The following is a 27946-nucleotide window of genomic DNA, read 5'->3' as shown; positions in this document are numbered from 1 at the left end:
TCAAAATTTATAAAATAAAGCTCAATATTTATTTTATTAAATATTTCTTTCAATGCATTTCATTTTATTTTCAAGTTATTTCATTTTTTGTTCAAATAATCACTCGATTTTATACAAAGATGTAATTTCTAGTTCAGTTGCAAAAAGTCCTGCAATTGATGTGTTGAAATTTTCCAATATATTGTCAGTCAAAATCTTTTCATTCTCAAAAACCTCTTTGTCACTATCTTTACTGTTCCTAGCAATATTTTCAGGATTTAAAACCACACTACAGATTCATGAAAATGTCAAAGTTTTGTTACAAAGAAGTATTTATATCTTGGACTTTTATCACATAATCAAATAATAATTTCCATATTTACTATGATTTTACATCAATAGCATATACCGGGTGGCCATAATTAAATTGACAGTGCTCACAGTGTTCTGTAGCATGATCTATTTGCGAGAATGATACCACATTTTGTAGGAAGATTAAACAAGACAGGGGACGAAGGATTCCGTGAAAAAAAAAAATTAGTTCCAAAAGTCACCGCTAGGGGAATATTTGGTACTGTGTAATAGAAAATAGAGTGTTAACAAATGCAAATTAATACGGAATAAAATTACCTTTTATTATGGATATGCCTTATGGAATATGGATATGCCTTAAAATACGGTATGAAAAATCTTACGAAAGATTATCAACTTCTATCTGTACAAGAGTTACTGTACCCTGACCATGGTAAGCGATTGACTTTTGCTCTCACCTTTCTTGCCAGAATGGAGGTGGATGATGCATGGCCGTGATCTTATGGGGAGACGAGGCACACTTTTACCTGAATGGAACTGTGAATACCCAGAACTGCCGAATTTGGGATGACAAATCACCACATGCAGTCACAGCAATTCCCTTACATTCACCAAAGGTAACTGTTTGGTGTAGGTTCATAGTGGAATTTATCGTAGGTCCATTCTTCTATGAGAACTTTACCCCAGCAGAACCGGAAACCTGTACTGTTACCGAAGAGAAATCTCGCCACACGTTGAACAGCTTTGTCATTCTGGCACTTCAGCAAAGACAATGCCTGGGGGAAATCATTTTCATGCAAGATAAAGCCCCTCCACACGTTGCTGTAGGGGTGCAACAGATGCTACGACAGAAATTTACAACAGAAAGAGTCATTAGCCGCTACTTTCCAACTGTATGGCCACCTCGGTCACCTGATCTTACCCCATGCGACTTCTGGCTATGGAGTTACCTTAAGTCCAAGGTCTATGAAGGACTGGTCCAGGACTTGGCTACGTTAAAGAATAACATATCACGGACTGTACGGGAGATTCCTGCAGACATGTTACTTTTTGCTGTTGTGCATACTATGCACAGAATGCAAAATGTGGTCCACAACAACACCAGCCATATTGAACCTCATTTGAATGCAAAATATAAGGTAATTTCCGTATTGATTTGCATTTGTTAACACTATTTTCTATTACACAGCGCCAAATATTCCCCTAGCGATGACTTTTAAAACTATTTTTTTTTTGCGGAATCCTTCGTCCCCCGTCTTGTTTAATCTTCCTACAAAACGTGGCGTCATTCTCGCAAATATATCGTGCTACAGAACACTGTGAGCACTGTCAGTTTAATTATGGCCACCCGTTATATAAGATGAATTAGGTATTTCTTATGTGTATATGATCAGAATCATTAAAAACACTAAAATTTATTATCTTAATTTTTTTCATATCAAAAGAAATGATTAAGTTGCAAAGGCTGAGTTTAAAAAAATATCAGTTATAAAATCCAAATACAAAGTTACATTTAGCTAAGAATTAAAAAGCATAAAATTTTTTTATAAACATTACGCAGAAATTTCCAACTTCCCCTTCATTTTTTTAGAATCTTTAATGTATCTAAATTTGTATACGCAGAAGCATTAGATAATATTTTCCCAAGTATATATACAAATTTGTACACTGAAAATTACTTTACCTACAACACAAATGTGACATTTTCTAAGCCATTACTTTAAATGTGGTACACAACACATTGTGGCTCTAAAAAAAAAATTAAAAAAAAAAAAAAAGTAAAACTCAACTTATTCTGTATACTTGTATAAATAAATAATTTAAATAATCAATACTTATGTTAGCACCTTTATGTTTCTACTTTTTCCCTGCTTTATTTGCTTAAATATGTCATCAATTTGAGAATTAATGAAAGCATTAAAATGATAGAGGTTTTTCTATTAAAATTATTTAATACATATGAATATTTTTAATTATTGTGTAGCTTTTGTAGAAGTTCCTCCTTTTTTCTTGTCCTTCTTCTTTAATCCATCCATGTTTCCTTTTATCAAATTTGCATATGCCTAAAAAGTGAACTGCACATTTAATCTAAGTTAAAATTTAAATAATGTGCATAGCATACATAAATATATATCAGGCATGATTATTTACAGACAAAAAAAAAAAAAAATATTTGTGCTTTGATATTTACATCGTTATGTAATACATTATAAGAAAATTTATAATTACTATTTAATGAAAGATTATAACATTACTTAATGTAGCATAATTTGTCATCAATAGAGAATTAATTACAGGTAATTTTTTTTTAATTCTCACTCTCTCACTAGTTAAATATATCAAAATAGTAATCTTTATTTATGAGATATATTTAACTTAAGACCAATTAAATATACTGTTAAATATAACTTAAATATATATAAATTTGGATGATTTAATTTACAGAAATATATTTTGACATTTAGTTAAGCTTTCTTAATGAATGTACCCACACAATTTTTCTGCATAATTAGAATAAATTCCACGTTTCAGTTAAGAATCTTTTAAGTTAGTTAATATTAGTAATCACAAATTACGTCTTAATTTCTAAGAATTCAAATTATGAAAATCTATTAAAATGTAATACAACCATATTTTTTAATTAAATTATATGACTATATATAGACAGCAAAACTTAAACTTACTAATTGGAATTTGTTAACATCTTTTGCATTAACCTGAAATAAACACTAATATTAGTTGATTTAAAAATATACCATGAGTCACTCATTAGTACTGTAATTACAAAAAGACAGAACATTTTATCTCAATAATACTAGTGATATCCTGAATTAAATTAATAAAATATATATATAAAGAAAAACTATGTACAGTAGTAACACCTATTTATTTATTACTATTTATAAAGAACACAGAAGTCCCCAAGTAAGCGAAAGTATACAGCAATTTTAGAAGGGCTAGCAGAATCTGATCGTCAGTACTTTAATGTTTATGGATTTGCCGCTATAATCATATTTTTCTGGCAGAGGTTTGCTCTCTTGCGGGATTTCATGTTACATTACATAACAGGTACTTTAATTTACATGCAGTTTCACTAAGATCATCCAAATATATACAAAATTCGTAATAATTTTTTTTCAGATAATGAGTCCTATTCCTCCAAAGCACACTTATTCCCTGGGATGGAAATTAATCTTGAAATTGACAGAGAATTCTTTTATGAGATCTGATAACTACTGCCTCCTCTGAATAAATCTTTCTTAAAACATTCATCAATTGATTCTTCCTTAAGGAAAAGTATATTGTCCATAACCTGAATTGGAAGTGCAAAAGCTTGTCTAAAAAAACCTGACACAAGGCTTTAAGATTTCAATCCTGTATCTTAAGGGCCATTCACGGTAAGGTTTATCTGAGCTAACAAAACTGGTTCCATGTATCAACCAGCTCCCCTATATATGAAATTTGGATGTTTCAACTGAAGAAAAACTGCTTTTATTTTCGTCACTAGAATATCATCTATATAGTGTCAGATGTTTTAATTAGCGCAGATAAACCCTTCTAGGAATGGTTTTTTACAGTAGCTGCAGAACTTTCTGGAAAATCACAGAACAGTATTCATCTATATGGATCACTTCACATCTTATGGGTAGATAATATGAGACACTCAATTAGTAACTGCAATTACAAGAACTCTACTACCACTACACCATGATATTAAATATAAGATATTACTAGGAAGATTTTATGTGTACTTAGCTCCTTTCAGATATAAAATACATGAAAAATCAATTAGAGTTAATTCTGAACTTTAACTGGCTGATGGGAGGGGGGAAGAACTTATAAAGAAAATGGATAAACATCATTAAGCCAAATTTGAATGATCTCTCTCAATTTTTTCTTGAGAAACCATGGATGATAAAATTGCCATTTAATGTGAAAAGGAAGAAACTAGTAGGGGTTTAGGCATGGGGATGTTTCTGGATCTCAGCAGCCCTCATTACAAAATTTGAAGTTGTCTCTATAGCTCAGACAAGTACTTTTATCAGAAGGGCTTTGGAATATGCTGAATACCAGTTTCGTTGCATAACAAATTTCTTTTCAATATGTCTTCTGTCAGAAGGCCAGAGTTTCAGAAAGAGAGCTGCCTCATTGTCAACGCTATGTTGCAGCATACAATTTGGGCCAAGTAACTGTCTTTAAGACTAATGGCTCTTGGAAATCCTTACCCTACCAGATAGTTTATTATTCCAACACCCTAGAACTCTTTTTACTGAATGGAGGCAATTTGTTAAGTAACATTCAACCATCTGATTACTTAATCTTCAGATTGTACCATTTTCAATTTCCTTGCTTCATTTATAGTCTTCTGCCAGAGAATCATTATAGTATGCCAAAAAATCATTACTTCAGAAAAATAAAATTTGAACTTCATTTACCAATTTTCACTGAATATACTCATACTTGCCTTGCTGCTGGATATCTTATATAAATTCTTAATATGCATATTTTATCATCAGCCAGAACGATTCTCATGTAGTGTTTATAATAAGGTTTACCTAACAATACATTTTTAAGTCATCTGATTAAAATCATTGACACTCTCATTATAAACGCATCACAATAGAACAAAGATATAAATTCGTACAACATCCAAGTAATTCATGGTAATTTACTAATTTACATTTCTGGGATATAATTGTTCATTCATGTGAAATTATTCTTTAACACTTTGTTCAGTCAGGTAATTTTGTATATTTTATACTGAGTAGTCCACAAAAGTTGTCTCAAACTACATGCGAGGTGAATGCACTGTAAATTAATTAGCTCAATTTATAAATTTTCTAGTTTAATTATTCATATTCGCTTTTGGTGGTAATGAAAATAAAGTAAAGAAGACTTTTCCTTCTTTCAACAAAAACAAAAATTCATAAAAATTCAACTCTCAAAAATTAAATTAAAAAAAAATAATTTTTGCCCATTTTATAATAAGAAGGTATGATTCTTCATTTGAGAAATTTCTTAACACAAGCATATAAACACTCACTTAAAAAGTTCCTTCCAAATAATTAAAACAAAGTTTGAAATTAATTGAATCAAAATACCGGATGATCAAAAAGTCAGTATAAATTTGAAAACTTAATAAATCACGGAATAATGTAGATAGAGAGGTAAAAATTGACACACATACTCAGAATGACATGGGGTTTTATTAGAACAAAAAAAAAAAAAAAATACTGTTATCGGGCCTTTTTTCTTCGAGGAAATGCGTGATTCTGGTTTTGCAACTGCTACCGTGACGGGTGAGAGGTACGCCGATATGTTACAGAATCGCATCGTCCCCACCCTGGCTGATAAACACCTGCTGGAACGTACGATTTTTATGCAGGATGGCGCTCCACCCCATATTGCTAGACGCGTGAAAGATCTCTTGCGCGCGTCATTTGGTAATGATTGTGTGCTCAGCAGCCACTTTCGTCATGCTTGGCCTCCTAGGTCCCCAGACCCCAGTCCGTGCGATTATTGGCTTTGGGGTTACCTGAAGTCGCAAGTGCATCGTGGCCAACATCTCTAGGGATGCTGAAAGACAACATTCGATGCCAACGCCTCACCATAACTCTGGACATGCTTTACAGTGCTGTTCACAACATTATTCCTCGACTACAGCTATTGTTGAGGAATGATGGTGAACATATTGAGCATTTACTATAAAGAACATCATCTTTGCTTTGTCTTAATTTGTTATGCTAATTATTGCTTTTCTGATCAGATTATTGCTTTTCTAATAAAACCCCGTGTTATTCTAAGTATGTGTGTCAATTTTTACCTCTCTATCTACATTATTACGTGATTTATTAAGTTTTCAAATTTATACTGACTTTTTGATCACCCTGTAAATTACCAGACCATTTGGTGGCAAAATTTTGGACTACAGCAAATATTTTCACTTCAACTGTATGATTATTTTTAAATATTTAGTAAACAATAAATACATGGGAAAATCTATTCTTCTTTTGCTGGACTAAATATATCAGTAATTTATTAATAACTGCATGACATTTGCAAAGATTATATAAGTGATGCTTGTATTAAAATATTGGGTACTTTTCCGTTTTGCTGGCGCAAATCTCGCCAAGCAGACTTTATTGGCAACAACATACAGTATGCACAAAAAATTTTTAACAAATATTAGTTCTACGATTTTTTTATTTTGAAGGCATAAACATTTTAATATCGCTTCAAATTTTGTAAAAAGCCAATAAATAAAGACAATAAATTTGTAAAAAGACATTAATTTAAGATTTACTATGCTTTCAATGGTTCAACATCCTGATACGCCGGTTCACATCACATGATCCAAAGTGATCTCATCTCACATAAACTACGCTACAAAAATCCAATTATCTACATTAACTTCAAGTTAAATCTTGATTTGGAATGAAAGTTTAAATGCAAGAAGTATTTCAATTTCTACGAATAGCTTACTCAGAAATTATGTAAAACCGCAGTGCTTTACTTTGCTAGTGCATTCTCATTAGAATTGATGAATTTAACCCTGACTTTGCCTTTTTTACTTCCTTGTACGAAGTAAAAAGGAAGTCTTGTAATCGCGAAAAGTTTCAGGCAGCATATTTCAACAAAAATATACGAACGTATGTACATACGTGCGCACGTATGTACGTATCTCGCATAACTCAAAAACGAGTAGCCTCAAAATGTTGAAATTTTGTATATAGGACTGCTATAACATGTAGATGTGCACCTCGTATTTTGGTTGCTATCGGTCGCACCAAACTGATATAAATATATTTATATATATATCCACTCTGTTACCCAGCTCAGTAATCTCAGTTTCTTTACTCTTATATGTTTGTAAATTGTACATTTTTTGCTTTAAAAATGATTGAATTATGTTGTTTTTATTTTCCGGTTAAGGTTTTTATGCCTTGTTTAAGTGCCGATAAGCCTTTTTTTGATGGCGGCCATTGATTGTTTACATTTGAAACAGCAGACTAGTGGATTTGTTGCCAATCTAGAGAAACTTAGCTTCACAACAACAAAGATAACACCTTCATTTATTATTGCCAATTAAATCATGCTTAATCCTTTCTGGTATTTTTTCGAGGAAATAGTAAGTGTTTAAGATTTACTTTGTAATTTTTAATATAGATATTTTGAGTTTTTATGTATTTTTGCCTTCTCGCGAAGTGAGAACTGAACTAATTGAATGAGAAATACTCAATCGTCTGTGAAAAACTGTTTCTTTTTTGTTTTGTTTGCTTAATTTCTTTTATACATCATTCTAGCTTTATTATAGTATTTGAATAAAACATGTGGCAACGATTAGATAATTCTATTCTTTAAATGATATAAATTTTGTACATTATGAGTTATAATATGACCGAAATATAATACTGTTAAGTGAATCTAGTGCCAGAGTGTCACTATGGTAAACAAATACTAGAGTGAATTTTAAAGAATGCATTTATTCTATTGTGGTTTATGCGCTGTCAGCGAAGTATATTTAATTCAATCCAATAATAATTCAGAAGTCAAACAACAAAAAATCAGCGTTAATTTACAAAATTTTCACAGGACTAGTTTCGATGGTTTTACCGGACCATCATCTTCAGCTGCAAAACCGCAAATGAACAAGATAGGAAATAATGTTTAGATAAGATCTAAACATTATTATCTAACCTTATCTAAACATTATTTCCTATCTTGTTCATTTGCGAAACCGCAAATGAACAAGATAGGAAATAATGTTTAGATAAGATCTAAACATTATTATCTAACCTTATCTAAACATTATTTCCTATCTTGTTCATTTGCGGTTTTGCAGCTGAAGATGATGGTCCGGTAAAACCATCGAAACTAGTCCTGTGAAAATTTTGTAAATTAACCCTGATTTTTTGTTGTTTGACTTCTGAATTAGTATTTATTCGGCGTGTTATTGTGTCTTAATCAATCCAATAAGTTTAAATGAAATGCAAGAAAAAATGTGTATAATTTAATATTCCATACAAGGATGTCATGTGGTGTACACATCAGATTTTTATATTTTTGCCTTCGGGTAAGCGGTGTGATTGCATCCTAATTGACTTAATTACCGCGAATGGTCCTAGGGTATAAAGTTGAACTATCTGGTAAAAATTCTATCTAATTGTATGCCAGTATTGAAAGAAACAATCAATCTGATAAGAAATGGCTGCGATTGTTTTGAAAATGAGGCGTAAAAGGTTACCAGCAAGGATGTTCTGTTTGGAATCAGTTGTATTATAGGTGATTTTATAGCCTGCACCAGCAAAACAGAAAAGTACCACATCTTGTTTAAAGTACATGTGAAGTTCTTGAACAAATAAAAAAAGATATGATTTACGCATTTCTAAAATATCACATTTCATGTAATTCACAAAATAGAATTCTGTGATAAATTAAAAAACTTAAGAGGTCATTTACACTTTACAGGAAGAATTTTTTATTTACATTTTCTCATTCACATTCTAAAATAAAGATTTGGCACAGGTGAATGTATTTTCCAATACATTCACTGTGACTATTTTGTTTCAGCTGAAATGCAGATAGCTCAAAGGTTACATAAATGCACTTTCCAAGAAAAACCATTCATATCAGCATATTGTAAAGTAAAAAAAAAAAAAAAAATCAAGGTTATTGAATTTCAAAGATACTTTTACTATATTAAATTTGAAAAGGAAAAATCATCTATCTGAAAGCAAAAATGAAAAGGAAAAAATATATATATATATATATAAGATTGTTCAAATACAGGATAAATTCCAAACAGTAAAGTCTCTGATACTGAAGGAAAAAAAACTCGCAACATCCATCGCATCAGAACTGGCATATCTTTTGGCTCTGTAAGTAAAATCATTCATAAAATAAAGATTTGAAGTTAAAAAAGATGTTTAAATCTAAAGTTCAAATGCTCTTGTCAAAGCATATTGCAGGAAGGAGGAAAAAATGCAAAAAATTATATGAAAAACACCTAGCTGCTGATAAATGGATGAGTATATTTAAGTGACTATTAGAAAATAAAGATCAATCTTCTATTACTCAACTGATGAAAATGACCACACAAAATGGCTTTGTCAATGGTCAGAAAAGTTCTTAAAGGGTTTCATGACAGCTGAAGAATTGCAATGGTAAATAAAACTCAAAAAAGTTTCAAGTAAAACTAAAATGAATTCACTGTACCAATCAGCAAAACATTTTAGAACCAATTTTAAGAAAGGACCAAAATTATTATCAATTATTTTACCAACTACAAATATAATATTATTACCAATACATTATAATATTAATTACAATTACCAATTACAATATTAATATCATATCAATTAATGCCAATATAATACCAATTGGACACAATTACATGGTTCGTACATACTTCTGCACACAGAAATTAAGTACTTTTAAGGACCATTAATGAAAAAATAAGGATCTGTCTATCAAATAGGAACTGAATTAACTAATGCTATTATCTGCACCCAAACTTCACTTTTGAAATTTGTAAGAATAAAATAAATCTGCAGGTAGGATGCATTATTATTAAACATAATCTAATACTTAATCATAAAAAAAATCAAGAATAAAATTAACTTCAGAATATTTTTCAAGTAATTAGCATTCAACTATAAAATTTCTTAAAACACTGATACTTTATAACAATCCCACATATTTTAAAGAAGGTTAGTGGCTTCTTATTTTAATTTTATTGGCAGATAGCTTCATACTTATTATTTCTTTTATGCCTCATTTCATCACTTAATTACTCAGTCCAGAGGTACATGCAAATTTTATGTCAAATGTCACGTTAAATTGCGAAGTAAAATAATAATCAGCATGACTCATAACAGAAGCTTGGCTGTTGCCACCACAGTTGCTTGCTTAGAAACAGACAGCCACTGATCAGAACAAATGTGAATACCTGACATTGGTATGCTGGTAAGTACTGAAGCTGCAATTTGGCCCAGTTAGAGTCGTAGCTCCCTGTAGATTTGCTAGAATTGTAACCCAGTTAATGTACAGCATTTATAAGTTCCAATAAGTTGCTATACCAGAAATGATAGGCTGTTTTATATTGTTTTAAGTTTCATTAACTGTAAAGAACAAAGTTTTACATTAATTTTTACATTTTTCTGGTGCATCTTGCATCCACAATAAGGACTGAGAAAACGAGATAACTCTTTTTAACATGTAGAGATAACTTCAAAAAGTGAGCAGTTAGTTACAAATAATTATATTATGCAGTTAGATACCCTTAGTTATAATACATTTACATGATTACAATTTTTGTTTTTAAATTTCTAAAAAACATCCATTAAAAAAGCACTAAGAAGATTTTACAGCAATTACAATTTATGATATTGATTCTAAATATTAGTTTAATTATGCAATAAAAGATACAAAACATTTATGTTTGTAGCAACAATAAACAATAAAAAGTTTATGCATCTCTTTTTTAATTTGAAAATTTTCCATATATTTTAGCTAATCAATATCTTTCTCTTTAGTACCTTTTCTAAGTTTATTTGTTTGAATTAAACAAATCAATGATCTCACTAGTCTCTGACTCACATCGTAATTTGTTAAATGTTTCAACAATGTTCCTTTGAAAAATTATTTTCCCTCTCTTTATAAAATCAGTTTCTTTTTCAATGAATTTACTCGTCACATTTTAGACGTTTCAGATTTAATTAAAGATCTCTGTTATTCTAAAGAACTGCTTGTACTTAGAATGCATAGAAGATACTGGTAATTTTATTTCTTTAATAATACAAGTATTGAGAATATATATAAAAAGATAAAAGTCTGCTACAGAGCCAGTGTGAGAGAATTTATGGTAGGTACTGAAGAATGTACGATGGATTCAGACATATACGATAAATCTTTTAATAAATTGTTGGTTTTCAATTTCTTTGTTTTAGATTGCTTCAATGCTTGTGTCTAGTGGAAAGATAAGAAAATAAAGGGATGAAAAAAAAATGTTAAAAGACAGACTTCTGGGATCAAAAGGTGTAAATTCAAATAATTTTGTTTTGACTGTTCTTCCACAAATTCTAAAAAGGATAAGAAATTTATCACAAATTTCCAATAAACACATCCATTACATGTTAATAACATAAAGACATTTTTCATTTTATCACATTTTTCTGAAAACTGCAGGTCCATAAATCTTGCCTTGAACTTTCTGAGGGACAATGTCTAAAATCTGAAAGAAAAACTATCCCTACCAATTCTGTAACAGCAAGAAGGCATACTTTTTTTTTTTTTTTTTTTTTTTTGTTGAAAAAAAGTAAAAAAATCAGGAAACAGAATAGAATGAATTTTCAAGAGAAAACTTATACACATTGAAATGTGTATTTATTTTACCTTTTCGATATTTTCACCTTCGGGTGGTTTGATTACATCCTAATTGATTTAATTACCGTGAATGGTATTAGGGCATAAAATTTAGCCATCTTGTAAAAATTCTATGTAATTATATGACAGTATTGAAAGAAAATTAATCTGATAAGAAATGGCCTGCGACTTGTTTTGAAAATGAGCTGTAGAAGGTTACCAGCGAAGATATTCTGTTTGGCATCAGTTGAAACCATCATTGGCGACTTTATCGTTTGCACCGGCAAAACAGAAAAGTACCAGATTTAGTTACAGATGTAAATTAAGATTTAAAAAAAAAAAAAAAAAAAAAAAACCTGAAATAAGGCTATAATTAATTCACTGTACTATCAGCAAAATATTTTAAAACCAATTTTTGAATAAGCTATTCAATAAACTTAAGAAATGACATTAATAAAGTTGAGTTTCATGGTATAAAGCCTCCAGTTACATGTCTATATCAACTGCCGCTTATTTAGCAAAGAAGGAAACAGAAATCAAATTTATCCCATTTAATGAAATACCAGTAAAATTACCTGATATTTCTCGCATGGACTCTTGAGCTTTTAAAACAAGCTTTAAGAAAATGGCATCCACGAACACTGAACAAACTCTGATAAATGACCCAAGAGGAGTGAGATAAAATTGGCATGGCAGTGCTAAAGAAAGTTTACTTTCATGGAAAATTCATGCTAGAGCAACAGCCAAAATCCCTGCTATCACACTGAAGCAAATCTTCACAAGAAAATGTCCTTTATACATACAAATTAATTATAAAAATCATTCCTATAAAGTGTAAATGACTTTCTGTAACATGCAGTGCATGCATAGCTAGTGTATCATTATTAGATATTTATACACTCAAAAAAAGTGCTGTAATATTAACATTTAAAAAAGCTTTATAAAAATAACTCAGTAACTTACTACCGTACTAAGCTTCTTATTTCCTAGCTGAGCTCGTATTAAACATTTGTATTCAGAAACTGGTGGCAGTGGATTGGTAGCTAATCTTGATTGCCGTGGCTTAGGTTTAGTCCTACCATCATCTAAATATTGTAAAAAATAAAATTTCAATATTTGTAAAACAGGAATCCTACATTTGTTTAAAACTCGGGATTTAAACAGAATACAAATATATAACTTAAACATGGAAAACTTTAAAAAATCAATACTTATACACTTAAAGTTATTTTATTTATTTGCTTTAAGAAAACATACAAGCTAAAATTACCTATTCCAAGAAAATTACCAGAATGTAACAGCAGCTTTTAAATCGTTTCATTTTTATTAAATGCAGTATCCTACAAAATTACAATACCAACCTATGCATGAAAATATCTTTCTTTTTTTCTTAATACAAAAACTAAAAATTAATTTAGTGCACAATTATTATAGGGAAAAAATGGATAGCCCTTAATATTTTTTTTTTTTTCTTTTGACAGCAGGAGTAATTTTATTGACTTTTTTACAAGAAATGCCAGATTACATGTTTTCCACAGACACCACATCAGAAATTTCTGAGTCAACTAAGTACACAAACACTATTTTAGCTAAATATTTGCACATAACTAGCTAAATATTTTTACAGAAGTACATCTCATCTTGCATAAAAATGAGGTTTACTTTCTTTAAACCACTCCTTTATTTGATAAAGGCACAGTTCTTCCTAAATCATATTGCAATGATTTGCTTTTTTGGTGAGGAAAGACATATATCCTGAGCCTTTGCTGCTTATCAATAGACCACACCATCATGGCTTTGACTTCACTGAAATATACGAATTATGATAAATTATGTAACAGCAATTTGTTTAAGAGAGCAAATACTTTCATACAGAACTTTTCAAAGGAAACTTGCTTACATTCACATAATGCAAGGAAAAAAAAAAAAAAAAAAAAAACAAATTATATGATTATGGAAGAAGTATATTTAATTGCACGAATAATGACTGTTTTTTGATTTGCCTATATCTTGTAAATTAGCAAAAAATTTTTAGTTCCCACCTAGAAGAGTGACTCATCAGTAAAACAAGTTACAAAACAAAAAATAAGTTATTCAGAATTTTTTATTAAAAATAAAATGTAGGCATTCAGTAAAAGAACACATTAAAATTTTCTAGTTATCATCAGTAAAGTTCTCATATTTTAATTCCTATTAAAGTCATGCATTGTGTGGATTTACATTTTAAAGCAAATGCTTCAACTAATAAGCATGCTTCAGTCTCTCTGAGTAGTTGTTTATCACATCTTAATATTTTGAACTTGAATTAATTTAAGATGGAATTTTATATAAATGTCCTATTTTAAATGCATGTACAGTCAAAAGTCGTTAATTCGGACACCCATAATCCGGATCTCAAAGCTAAAATATTTCTGCGCATGCGCCGCATTGGCACATGCGCACAGGTGTTTTACGCGTGCGCATAAGATCTTGACTACTGCGCATATGCGTGTGCGCAAGTGCAGAATACGTTTTCGCCTGCACGTTTAATGTATAACGGACGGTGTAAGCTAAAATTATCTAATTATCTATTTCAGTTAATGTTAATGATTGCGTTGTTCCTTAATCTTCGAATTGGATCCCGCTTATTATTTTTTGCAGACTGTAAGAGCAATTTTATAAAAGTAAACTTGAACTTTCGATTATGTCAAATAGAATTTCCGATGCTGGAACTTCCAAAGGATCTACAAAACGAAAGTATGTTTCGATGTCCAACAAACAAAAAGTGGAATTGCTGCAAAAAATGGATAAAGACATGAAGAATGTGACAGAAAGGTTAGTGAAAACAAAAAAATTTCGATTGACAAGTTAGTCGGTATTCTCGGCACAGCAATTAACGGGACTTGAACAGCGGAACTTTGTAACTGAACAAGAAATTATGTCTGTTTATAGAATTAAAGAGAAAGTATTATCACATAAAACGAAGCAACTTAAACAACTTACATTAAAAGAAATGTTTAATAAAGTAAACAAATAAATATTAAGCTTTTTTTTTTTTTTTTTTTTTGTAAATTTTGATACCTATTAGATCATAATTGTTCTTTATTTCATAAATTACGGTTTCATATTTTTAATTTTAGAATTTCTGCATTCCATCTTACGAGATTTAAACTGATGATCTATAATCCGGAAAAAATCGATAATCCGGAATCGCCGAAGTCCCGACGAGTCCGGATTAACGACTTTTGACTGTATCTCAAATTATTTTTCTTTTTGCGGTTCAATACCTCCATAACAACTGTAATACTACCTCAATTTTATGATTCAAATCTAAACTACATTATACTCTTCTTAATGTCCTTCAGCCAAATATGCAATATGCCTAAAGTATCAGTAATATCATATTATAGCATCTTTTTAAATTTTAGCAAGTCATTAATTCGACCAATGTCTTTTGACAGAATTTTTTCTCTACATGACTTAAAAATAAATCTGTTAAATACGTTAACAAAAGCACAAGGAGCTTATTAAATAATAATAATAAAAAAACATACCCATTTTATCCATGAATAAAACTGTTCAGTAACTGGCAAGTACAAAAATTATTTTTTAAATTTAAATGGTAGCCATATATAAGTACAGGCAGGTGTGAGCTAGACATAGAAATTCACCAATAGTCATACAAGTATAGTCCTGCCACACTAACCAGGGCTGTGGAGTCGGCAGGGAAAATGACCGACTCTGTCTCTTACTCCTGGAATTTTAAAGACTCCAACGTTAACTCCAAAACATATACACATGGGTTACAGCTTATTTTTTTAATATAAAAGTAATAGATGCTACAGGAAAAAAATTGATGGCATAGCAAATTATTTATATTAATTAGCATTTGTTATGGAATTAAAAAACTGGCATTAGTTATTTCTAAAAAAAGTTTAGCTTCAGCAAGATCTTCTTTGTTGGAGGGCCATAGATCTGATTTGATAAACTTCAGAGCTGAGAAGATTCTTCCCAGACTAACTTGAGTAGGAGGAAGAGCTGTTACTGTTAGGGCTACTTCTTTTAACTTTTCAGGATAGATTTTTAGTAGTTCTAAAAGATGTGTCTTGCAAGTCCAATCATATTTCTCTATTTCTTCAAAAGGCGTGTAGAAATTTTGTTTGTATTTTTTCATTTTTATAGCTAAAGGCTCTTGGTTCTTTATTATCATTTGCTTTGTCTTAGCCTTTTCAATATTATCCAAAAATATTTCTTAAAATCTAATTCATTGCTGGAAGAGGATGATAGAGACTCAAATGCAATGTCTGCAGTTTGTCTGTCCTGATTCAAATTCTCCAATTATGAGAATAATTTCATTCTTAATGAAAGTTCATAGATGGTTTCTTTGCCTTTTTAATTTGTTCATCATCCACGAAAATTCGGTGTTTCGGATCTACATACTTAACCCAGCAAGATCTCACTGTCTAGCAAACTAGTTTCTCTTTTCTTCACTGAAGAAATGATTCCTTCTGCAATAAACCCTCCACTTAAAAAAAAAAAAAAAAAAAAAAAAAAAAAAAAAAAAAAAAAAATTCTTCCATTCTCGCCTTCTGTCAATTCTTCAGATTGCAGCTTTTTTGTGGCTATATACATTGCAGAAAGAAGAGTTTCCAATTCTGCAAGATCATTCCACAGTCTTTCTGTTAGTGAAGCATTAGAGTTATCTACATTTCCTAAAAACTTTTTTAATTCTAACAACAACTTTATCATCAAATATGTACTTCCTTATTGCGTTGCTTGATCAATAATTGCTCCTTTTTCTGCTCGCTTCCTAAGAATGGCATCAATTTTGGGAGTTCTTGCTGCTTACCTAAATTTACCAGTAAAATTTGTAACTAAATAAATCAGTTTAATCACTAATGGCAAATTTCACGTCCATCCTCCTCCCTTATATTTATTTATTAATCTCTACATATAATAAAAGAAAGAGTGTCTGTGTGTGTGTGTGTGTGTCTTTCGTTCGCGCCGAGCATAAGCTAATAGACCCACGGCTACGAAATTTGGTACATAGGTGCATCTAGACAAGAGCCAGTGCACCTCGAAGCAATTTTTTTGAAATTCGAATTTTTTTATTTAATGTTTTGTGATGAAACTGCATCATTTTGAGACATAATAGGCTATAGGAAAACGAGATTTTACTCTACACACTCCTTTTTCACATTGTCATGAAACGCAGGCACTTAGCTATTTTATGAACTTAAAATAAGTTTTGTGTTTCAATAAATCGATTAAATACGAATTTATTTAACAAAGGGAGCTTAACACCTTTTCAACAGGATTTTCTCTACAAAAGTTTATTTTTAAAAATGTACAGTTTATTTTTCTTTGATTTTTGGACACGTAAACTTTTATCCTTGCGACTGCTTTTACAAAAAGAATTTTGGAAAAATGATATTTTGTATTTTTAAAAAAAGTTTTAAATGAAGCTTCCAAGTACACTTCTGACATCTCACATCTTTAAAAATGTGATTTTGGCAACAATTTTCCTTTCTTATTGTTGTTGATAGATTTTTGATGAAATCGCATCATTTTGAATAGTTTCATTCTTTTAGAAATATGGGTTTGGCAACAATTTTTATCGTATTTCTTATGTCACTGTTTTTAAGAGATTGGCATATTTCATTGTCATTTTTTGATATATATATAATAAATTTTTATTTATTTATTTATTTTTGGAGGGAGGATAAAGTTGTTCTGTAGAGTAAAATTCTGCGTGGAAATTTATGTTTTTTGAGTTGCTTTCATGTTATTTTTTGTTTATTTCACTGTTTGTAAGATTTTGAAAAGTTTTGCATGATTTTTTTCCTTCAACTTAAAGTTGGTTAATTTTTTTATTAGGAGAATTAATATTTGTATTAAAGGATATAGCTTATTTCATTGTAATTTTTTTCTCTTGAAAATATAAGATAAAATATCATTAATTATACTTTGCTTTTCAGAATTTTTTTTTAAATACTTTTATGTTATTTATTGCTCATTTCACTGTTTTTAAGATATTGAAAAGTTTTGAGTGATTTTTTTTAGAAAACCAAGTTCTTAACCTCCTTTATGCCATTTGAGTTCTTAAGATTTTGCAAAGGGAAGCTAGTTAATTTATTTATTAGGATAATTAATATTTGTATTAAGGGATATTGCTTATTTCATTGTAATTTTGTTATACGGAAAAAATTGTTACGGAATTTGTTACGGAAAATTTGTTACGGAAATTGTTACGAATTTGTTACGGAAAAAAAGAAAGTTGTTCTGCAGAGTAAAATTCAACGCAGTTCTTAAATTTAACGTTTGGTGTTTCCTTCAGCCATTTTTTCCGGTACATTTAAAAGCCAGACAAAGGCTGGCAGCGAAACTGCTAGTATGTCAATAAAATAGAAAATAATTATAGTCCGATGAGTCTTTAATCCGACCTCATCGGGACTTCGGCAATTCCAGTTTATCGGTTTTTCCGGATTATAGAGCATCAATTTAAATCTGGTAAGATGGCAAGCAGAAATTATAAAATTAAAAATATGAAACAAAAAAAGCTTAATATTTATTTGTTTACTTTATTAAACATTTCTTTCAACGCACACATGCATAAAGCATACATTACGCAGAGTCGAAATTAGAAAATTGCAACCACAAAACTATTTGATGTGTATTCATGATATTTATAATGACGAAAAATTTGATTTAAATCATATTAAAGATGGAGTACATCGAGATGAAATACTTACTACATTTAGTAAGGAATTATAAGCCGAATAAAATAAAAACATCTGCTCTGAAGATAAGGATAGAGCTGACAGATCAACTTCCAGTTAATTGCGCGCCGCCCCCCTATTTAGTAAGCAGCAGAGCAATGTGAAATTGATAAACATATTTTGGAATGGTTAGAGAATCAAAGGATATGCCTTTATCCATTTTTTGCAGCAATTCCACTTTTTGTTTGATGGACATTGAAACATGCTTTCGCTTTGTAGATCCTTTGGTAGCTCCAGAATCAGAAATTCTTTTTGACATAATTGAAAGTTCAAGCTTACTTTTATAAAATTGCTCTAACAGTCTGCAAACAATAATAAGTCAGATCCAATTAGAAGATTAAGGAACAATGCAATCTGCAACAATAACTTAAACAGATAATTAGATAATTTTAGCTTAGCTTATACCGTCCGTTATACATTAAAGGCGCAGGCATAAAAGTATTATGCGCATGCGCAGAAATTTTGTAGCTCTGACGTCCGAATTATAGATCATTCTAGATTATGAACATCCGGATTAAAGACTTGACTGTATTTATTAATGTAGTATATAGTCCATAAATAAAAATGATAACTCAGCTTGTCATTAATTTTTTTCGATTCATTTTAATTTCATTTCAAATTAAAACTGTCCAACAGAAACTGGAGTAGGCCTGTTTTTAGCGACTCCAGCTCCGACTTCTTTCACCCCAAAATCTGTCCGACTCCGATTCCACAGCCCTGACACTAACTATTCCAATTTTGAGAGAGAACACACTAGGATGGCAGTCTCACATATTTTCATACATATGTTTCACATATTCATACTTATTCCAACATAATGTTTTATATTTTCCACTGGTATGAAAATTAAAATTTGTTGCTCCATCTATTTGCAGCAAATATCTGAAAATATATGCACTGAATTGAATATCTAGCATTAAAGTTGGATATTACTTTTGAATTAAAGCTATATGAAATAAGATATGGCAAGAACAAAACATCCCTTTTTTAAACATCACCAAACACCCAAAAGCTTCTAATTAATATATATTATTTGACATTGAAATTTTCAAATTTCTTTCCATGTTTACTTATCTCTGCTGCATTTAGAAACAAATATATAGATTTATAAACATTTTCATAAGAAAGCCACAAATTCTACTGAAAACACAATGTCCATGTCAGTGTGTTGATCATGTAAATCTTTAATTTCTCTTCATTAGTCACTGGCTGTACCAATAGCAATTAAAGACCACCGAATACCGGTTCACCTGAATTCAGATCTCATGGTTTTCCAATGTGTAAACATGCCAGTTTCCCTTAGTCCTCCACAAAGGCATCACCTTTTACACAAGCAAATATTTTTTTTTCTTTTGTTATATTCAAATAACCTAATTTATTAAAAATTTAATTACTTGAAAACTAAATTATAAAAACACTATCTCTCTAACTCAACAGAGGAAAAACTATACATACATCTTTTCATTGTAATGTATAATGATCCTGCATTTCTTGATTTTTGGAATAACCTAGTTAGTTCACTTAAGAACTGAAATAAGAAACAAAAATATATTAAACACAGTAAAAGAAAATTTATGACAGTTCTTTCTGATTATTTGCACCCCATCCATTGAAAAGTATTCACAAGGTAATGTCGCCAAAAAAGACAACCCATGATTTTGCCAAAATATATTTACATGGTAACTTTGCTATGAACAAGCCTGCATTTCCACCTTCACATTTGACAGTCATTTTTAGTATTTATTTTAGCATTGAGGCACATTCCTCCCTTTTAAAGAATCATAGTGACTCTGTGGAATTTCTTAACTGACGATAAAGAAAGCATTTTATTTCTTCGGAAATATGACATTTTTTGCAATAGTAGACAACAGAAAATTTTACATTCTATGAAGTTATTCTATAACAGCAAGATTTTACTGATTGAAATCTGTGCACGAAGTTGAATTTGTGCAATTCTCTAATTTTTTTTAAGCGAAAGCAAATCGTTCTGTACATACGAAAAAAAAACACAGCCAAAAAATTACATCAGGATTTTTTTAAAAAAAAGGTAAGAGATTTATTATGAATGTCTTTTGCTTTTTTTTTTTATTGATTCATTGTTCTTATGAAATTCTTTGTGTGCCATAATTTTAAAAATGGCTGTCATCTTTCTCATGTTAGCTTACCAAATATCTTTCCCCAACGAGTTGCCAACTTTTCAAAGGCAAGTGCATAATCAGAAAGTAGTTTATTATAATTATTATTTTTCATTTTTTCAGCAAAAAGATATTTCTGAATAAAATCACTACACCTCATATAGTTTTTTTTAAATAAATTTCTCAAAATTAATATGCTTAATAATTATATGCATAATAATAATATGCAAAATTAATAATGCTTACATATTTTATAACGAAAGTAGAAGGAAAAAAGAAAAACTTTACATACGAACACCTTTTAATTAGTTCTATTAAAAATATATATTATGCAAGAAAAAGGTCATAAAGTCTTGATTAAGACTCTCTAAATTAAAACAGCTACTTCTAAAATTATTTAAAAATGTTTGATGATCAAGCAATTATATGTTATTCTGCCAGTGAAAATACTGAAAAATTTGGCACTAACTCTCCAACATCAACTGAAAAAGAGGATCGCAAGAGTATTTAATATGTTTTTAATGAAAGTTTCCTGCCATCACTAATAAAGACATATTTTTTGCCTTTAATTCAATTTTAAAATATTGCTTGTCAAATTTACCAGCAATGGAAAAAACTGTACTGAAAGTTCTGCAGGTATATAGTATTTTTTCAGAGAATCGCTAAAAGGAACAACGACGATATGCATCTGGAAGATAGCTGGTGCATAATACAGTCAAAAGTCGTTAATCCGGACTCGTCGGGACTTCGGCGATTCCGTATTTTCGATTTTTCCAGATTATAGATCATCAGTTTAAATCTCGTAAAATGGCATGCAGAAATTCTAAAATTAAAATTATGAAACAGTAATTTATAAAATAAAGAACAATTATGATCTAAAGGGTATCAAAATTTACAAAAAAAAAAAAAAAAAAAGCTCAATATTTATTTGTTTACTTTATTAAACATTTCTTTTAATGTAAGTTGTTTAAGTTGCTTCGTTTCATGTGATAATACTTTCTCTTTAATTCTATAAATAGACATAATTTCTTGTTCAGTTACAAAGTTCCGCTGTTCAAGTCCCGTAATTGCTGTGCCAAGAATACCGACTAACTTGTCAATCGAAATTTTTTCGTTTTCACAAAACTCTCTGTCACCTTCTTCATGTCTTTATCCATTTTTTGCAGCAATTCCACTTTTTGTTTGATAGACATCGAAACATACTTTCGTTTTGTAGATCCTTTGGGAGTTCCAGCATCGGAAGTTCTATTTGACATAATTGAAAGTTCAAGTTTACTTTTATAAAATTGTTCTTACAGTCTGAAAAAAGTAATAAGCCGGATCCAGTTTGAAGATTAAGGAACAACGCAATCATCAACATTAACTGAAATAGATAATTAGATAATTTTAGCTTATACCGTCTGTTATACATTAAATGCGCACGCGAAAACGTATTCTGCACTTGCGCAGTCATAAAGGTCTTACGCGCACGCGTAAACGCTTGTGCGCATGTGTCAATGCGGCGCATGCGCAGAAAGTTTTTAGCTTTGGTGTCCGGATTATAGATGTCCGAATTAACGACTTTTGACTGTATCAAGTTTCTGAATTTTTTTGAAGCGAAAACATGTTGCTAAGCACATGGGAAAAATAGAGCTGAAAATATTGAGATTGATTTCGTGAAAAACGCGCTTTATTTTTTAAATGTATCATATAATCCCTATTCATTTATTTTATTTTTATACATATAATCCCTATATTTAAATTTTTTATTTTAAAATTTAATGTTATATATTCTGTATTTAATATGTATAATGTTTGCCAAATATTGATGATTTGTGAATATTTTTTAAAAAAATTCATGAATATCATCTTCTTGCATCTGATATGCAATTTTTATTTTTTCATTTGTAAAATAACGACGAGTTGTGCCAAGGTGGCTACATTAACCCTATGAGCGGCATGGGTTTTTTGATCTGTCATGAAGACCTGTATTCAAAGACACTTTTTATTAACTATATTTGTATATTTACTTACTTTAGGTTCTATTTTCATGCACTTACATTTTATTAAGATGATATTTATATTATTAAAGAAAGTAAAATATGTTGGCTTTAGTTTTCCGCATGCAAATTTTGATCGGAGGTCGATCGGCGGTAAGCTAACGTGGTTGCAGCTGATTGGCCGATGACGTCAAGATCGGCGGGTTGGCCAAGTATAATATATATGTACGCCGGTATCGGCGAATCTTGTTTTTCTTGTTCTCTTGTGTGATTATCAGTTAGCATTATGCTAGTTTGCTTTCAATCAAATGATTTTAAAATGTAAAGGCTACAGTGTTAGCTCTTTTATTTTATTTATGGAATAAAGCAAGAATTTTATTTAGTTTAGTCTTAGCTTTATTTAAGGGAAGCAAAACATGCTTTGCCTTTATCACCACTGCCAACAAAATATCATAAATTATAAGCTAATATATAACAAATGACAAAAAATCTCATGACCGGATAAAGCCGGCCATAACGCTCGGGTTAATACGCAAGTACCCATTCTAAAAATTTTATATAAATGGACATCAAACAATCTATTTAAATACGTTTTCAGAAGTCTTAATGATTTATCAAATATACTTTATGCCTTTTTAACAGACATTTTGATTCTTCAGGGACTGCTACATAGCCTTATTCCTGCAAACATTAATATTCACCCCAATCTGAAATGCCTCTTGTTAGTTAGTTTTAATGCCTCTTGTTATTCTTATAAATAGTTCCAAACAATATTCCAACAAAAGTATTACAGTCAAAAGTCTTTAATTCGGACGTCCATAATCCGGACCTCAAAGCTACAAACTTTCTGCGCATACGCCTTATGCATGCGCATAATACCTTTATGCATGCGTGTTTAATGTATAACGGGTGGTATAAGCTAAGCTAAAATTATCTAATTATCTATTTCAGTTAATGTTGCAGATTACATTGTTCCTTAATCTTCTAATTGGATCTGGTTTATTATTTTTTACAGACTGTTAGAGCAATTTTATAAAAGTAAGCTTGAACTTTCGATTATGTCAAAAAGAATTTCCGATTCTGCAGCTGCCAAAGGATCTACAAAGCGAAAGCATGTTTCGATGTCCATCAAACAAAAAGTGGAATTGCTGCAGAAAATGGATAAAGACATACCCTTTGCTTCTCTAACCATTCCAAAATCTGTTTATCAATTCCACGCTGCTCTACGGGGGACATCGCGGCGCGCAATGAACTGGAAGTTGATCTGTCAGCACTATCCTCATCTTCAGGGAAGATGTTTTTCTTTTATTCGGCTTATAATTCCTTACTAAATCTAGTATTTCATCTCGATGTACTCCGTCTTTGATATGATTTAAATCAAATTCCTCGTCATTATAAATATCACGATTACACATCAAATAGTTTTCTAGTTGAATTTTCTAATTTTGACTATGTGTAATGTATGCTTTATGCATGCGCGCGCTCAAAGAAATGTTTAATAAAGTAAACTTTTTTTTTTTTTTTTTTTTTTTTTTTTTTTTTTTTTTTTGTAAATTTTGATACTCTTTAGATCATAATTGCTCTTTATTTCATAAATTACAGTTTCATATTTTTAATTTTATAATTTCTGCATGCCATCTTAACAGATTTAAACCGATGATCTATAATCCGGAATCGCCGAAGTCCCGACGAGTCTGGATTAAAAATTTTGACTGTAATTGTATTAACAACAGAATAACAAATTAAAAGTATGTGTACAACTGGATGCCCCTTTGACTGGCATTGTTCACTTTTGGTGATGAAACAGCATTTCTGGTTACTATGATAGTTTTAACTTGGTTTTAGCTTCCCAATTTTTTTAAGTGAAATTAGATCTATTAACATGGTCAAAATCAAAGCAGTCTGCAATGCTGAGTTTGTGCAATTCTCCGATTTATTTTTAAGTGAAAATAGATCGATGTGTACATGGACATCGAATTTGTGCAATTCTTCTTATTTTGGTTCTGCGACCAACTTGAAATTGTGCCTTTCTGGTGCCGATCTTGGCAACAAAAAAGAATCGCCAAAAAGACAAGGGGCACCTAATTGTAAACTTTTACCACATTGTTCAGCAAATACAATTTCGAAATTCTATATCAAATAAAAATACAAAAAATTTTTCCTCTTAATAATAATAACTGTCTCCTGAGGAAATTGACAGAGCAAAAATATGTGTCTTCAGAAAGGTCTAATTATAAAAGGACACCAGACCAGACCACCAATGCTAGTTGCTCTGTTTGAAGCATTAAAACAAGTGTTCTCGTAACCTAGTATTTAAGCCTATTAACCAAATTACATTCAATCAAAAACTAGAATTCTGCTATTCACATTCAGTGATGTATTATATAACTACAGAATAAACAATGGTAATCCATGAACTACAAGTTCCAGTCAATGGACTCTTGGGCTAAGATTGCCCTGTTTTGCTAAGTAATTTTTTTAGTCCTTAGTAGCATGAACACTGAGTAGTAAATGAGCTTTAAGAGTATATATATATAGCAGGCATCTCTCTAGAGATGCAATGGGAAGAGTAAAACAGTGTTTCACATACAGATGTAGCTGGGTGGCACAAGTAGCTCTATCTAGCGGTCACAGGAGCTAATATTAATTTTCTGCGAATCTTATAATTTCTATTGCTCATAGACTAATTGCGAGTTTTTCATGGGGAGTCTTTGTTTTGGGATCGAGTCCTTAACCGTCTGCAGTCCTTGAATAAATTTCTTAATGTTCCGTTATTGATTCAATTGGCAGTTTCACTTATCTCCATTTGAAGGTTTTTCTTAATTGTTTCACTGTATGAGTAAGACAATTGCTTATCAGTAGTTTTTCTGATAGTTATCTTAGCTGTGATAGTTGGAATTTCTTCCTTCCTAAAGCCAGGGTAAGTTTTCTTGACTTATGGGAAGTTAATCACTTTCACCTATATCTGCAAGGATGTTTAGTAGACTAGGCATCTATGATACGAACTCGCATGTTTCCCTCACGTTTAACCAGTTAATTTCAGGGTGCTACTTTGGTAGACGGTTGCACGGATTTTGGTGAGTTTTTGGCAATTTTTCTTTTGGCGAGTAATACGACTTATGGTAAACCCATTGCTGGATAAGTTATTTATGGTAACCGATACTTTGTTGACATTTTATTTTAAAAATAATGCGTGTTATTATGCATAAATTCTGTGTTTTAAATATTATTTATGGCTTCTAAATATTAAAAATCAATTTAATTTTGAATTTTTATTTGAAATAAAAGTTTTATTCTTTATCATATTTTATGAAATTTTATGCTGTGGATGATGTAATCAGTGACGTCACCTTACTTTAAAAGTAATTGGTTTTAATATCTATAAATTTAATCTAATGTTTTAAACATTATTTATGGCTGTTAAATATTAAAATACAATTTAATTTTGCATTTCTTTTTTAAAATGATTTTATTATGTATGATTATTTAAATAATTTTAATTCTAGGCGTGATGTAATCAGCTGATTGGTTATAGAATATTTGTGTATTAATGAGCTGTAATCAGCTCCCTGATAGGTTGCTGAAAATTTGTGCATTACCGTGCCATTTTAAAATTTAATTCATATCTTCGAATTCCTTCAAAAATGTCTCCTTCAAAGATGAATGTTGTTTTTGATAAGTACCAAGAATTTTTGGTTTCGGAATCAAAAAATTGTCCTTTGAGACCTTATTTTCGCCAGCCTGGCTTTCCTAATCAAAGATTTATTTATAAATTCTTACAAGGGTCAGAGGAAATTTATTTTAAATTTTTGGAGGAAACGTCGCTAATTGTTTCTTCAATGAAGTGCGAAAATGTAGATCACAGATGAAGACCATTAGAAGAGCCGATTCTGAGACGGCCGTATATGATATTGTGGTCATGTTGGAAGAAATAACCACTGTAACGGTAAGAAAATTATTAGACATTCCTCCTTTTTTACCGACAATAAACTAATTGCTGTCATTTTAGCTCTAGTGTACGAAGCGTTCTTATTTACTTATTTTAAAGTATTTAATTTAAATAATATTTTAATTCTTTTAAACGTTGGTATGATGGTTTTTAATTCAATATTCAATTTACGTAATATTTTAATACAATTAAACGTTGGCGCAATGTTTTTATAGTGGTATTTTTATTCTCTTCTTTGCTATATGAAAGTAATAATAACCTTACTTTAGTATTTTATACTCATAGTAAATGTATTTATTTACACTTGCCTGCCATCTTAAAAAACGATATTTTCAACAAAAAAATTAATCCATTATTTCTAACGATATTTATTTTTTTTTAAGTTTCAAATACTTTACTATGCGTAAAAACAGCGTTTTTCAAGACGGCTGACGTTTGTAGAAATCGCGCCAACGTAAATCGCCAAAAATCCGTGCAACCGTCTACCAAAGTAGCACCAATTTCAGTACATTAATACTAATTTATATTTTTAAATGAATTTGAAATGAATTTTTAAATGAATCTTTTCTGTGCTAATTTGAATTTAATACAAATTTATTTTCGTATATCACTACATATACATGCATGTTTTACATCTACATGCTTATTATCTGTGAAATTTTACTGCTAAATTTACAGAAAATAAATGATTTTTTGGAACCCAATGGAGTTACTGGTTTTTCAATTACTTGACGGGTAGGTGTGGAAAGAGAATCCATAATTTCCGAGGCGAATATTTTGAGGTAGGTCATAATTTTTCTAACAGTCGTTTTGGATTTTTCTTTATACCCTGAAACTACTGTGAAAGGAATTACTTTAACCACGCCAATATAAAGAAAATAAAATTCATAACAAATGCAATTATCAATCCTTAAACGTTGGTTCCATAAAAAAAAGATAACGCTATGAAATAAATACCTAAATATTCCATAAATTTTCACGAAAATCCTGACTAAAATTAACCAAGAATTTTCTTAAAACTACTATAATTAATATAACACGTATGGATAAAAAAATTCCAAATTTTAAAAAGCTTTCGAAAGCTTAAATATTCGTTATACCTACAACATATAGTTAAGCGCCTATTGAGTTATTAAATCGTGTATACTACAACAAAATTCACTTTTTGAAAATAATATACATATAAAAAGAACTTACTGCTTCGTTCTCCAACAACACCATGTTTACTATCGAAATCAGAACTTGAAGCGAAAGTTTAATGTTGCCACTTTATAGATTGAAATATTAGATTTCTATATCGGATATGACACCAGAGTCACGCAATATTACGAAAACTCTTTTTCTTGTTTATTGACTTCAGTACTTTGCCACCTAAAAGCAAATTTTTTCAATTTAACTATGTTTTCGTACAGATAAAGTCGTTACTTAGGTTTCTCGTATATTCATAAAGCATATGTGTATTGTTTTTTA

General features: G+C 30.3%; 1 protein-coding gene across 1 annotated transcript; it reads right to left on the bottom strand.

Moving 5' to 3' along the window:
* Positions 1-27758, bottom strand: Srp14 (signal recognition particle 14). Its single transcript, XM_035357478.2, has 5 exons — positions 27674-27758; positions 19869-19941; positions 12619-12740; positions 2976-3008; positions 1-2354 (listed from the first exon to the last, which is right to left on the bottom strand). The coding sequence occupies exons 1-5, from the start codon at positions 27695-27697 to the stop codon at positions 2265-2267; spliced, it is 342 nt and encodes a 113-aa protein (XP_035213369.2). The 5' UTR covers positions 27698-27758; the 3' UTR covers positions 1-2264.
* Between the last annotated feature and the right edge of the window lie 188 nt (positions 27759-27946).

The sequence above is a fragment of the Stegodyphus dumicola genome, chromosome 2 (genome assembly GCF_044657685.1).
Source record: "Stegodyphus dumicola isolate Sdum_Otavi_A_Nest chromosome 2, ASM4465768v1".
Lineage (NCBI taxonomy): Eukaryota > Metazoa > Arthropoda > Arachnida > Araneae > Eresidae > Stegodyphus > Stegodyphus dumicola.
Note: the sequence above shows the minus strand (reverse complement) of the source record. Positions and strands in the feature narration are given on the sequence as shown.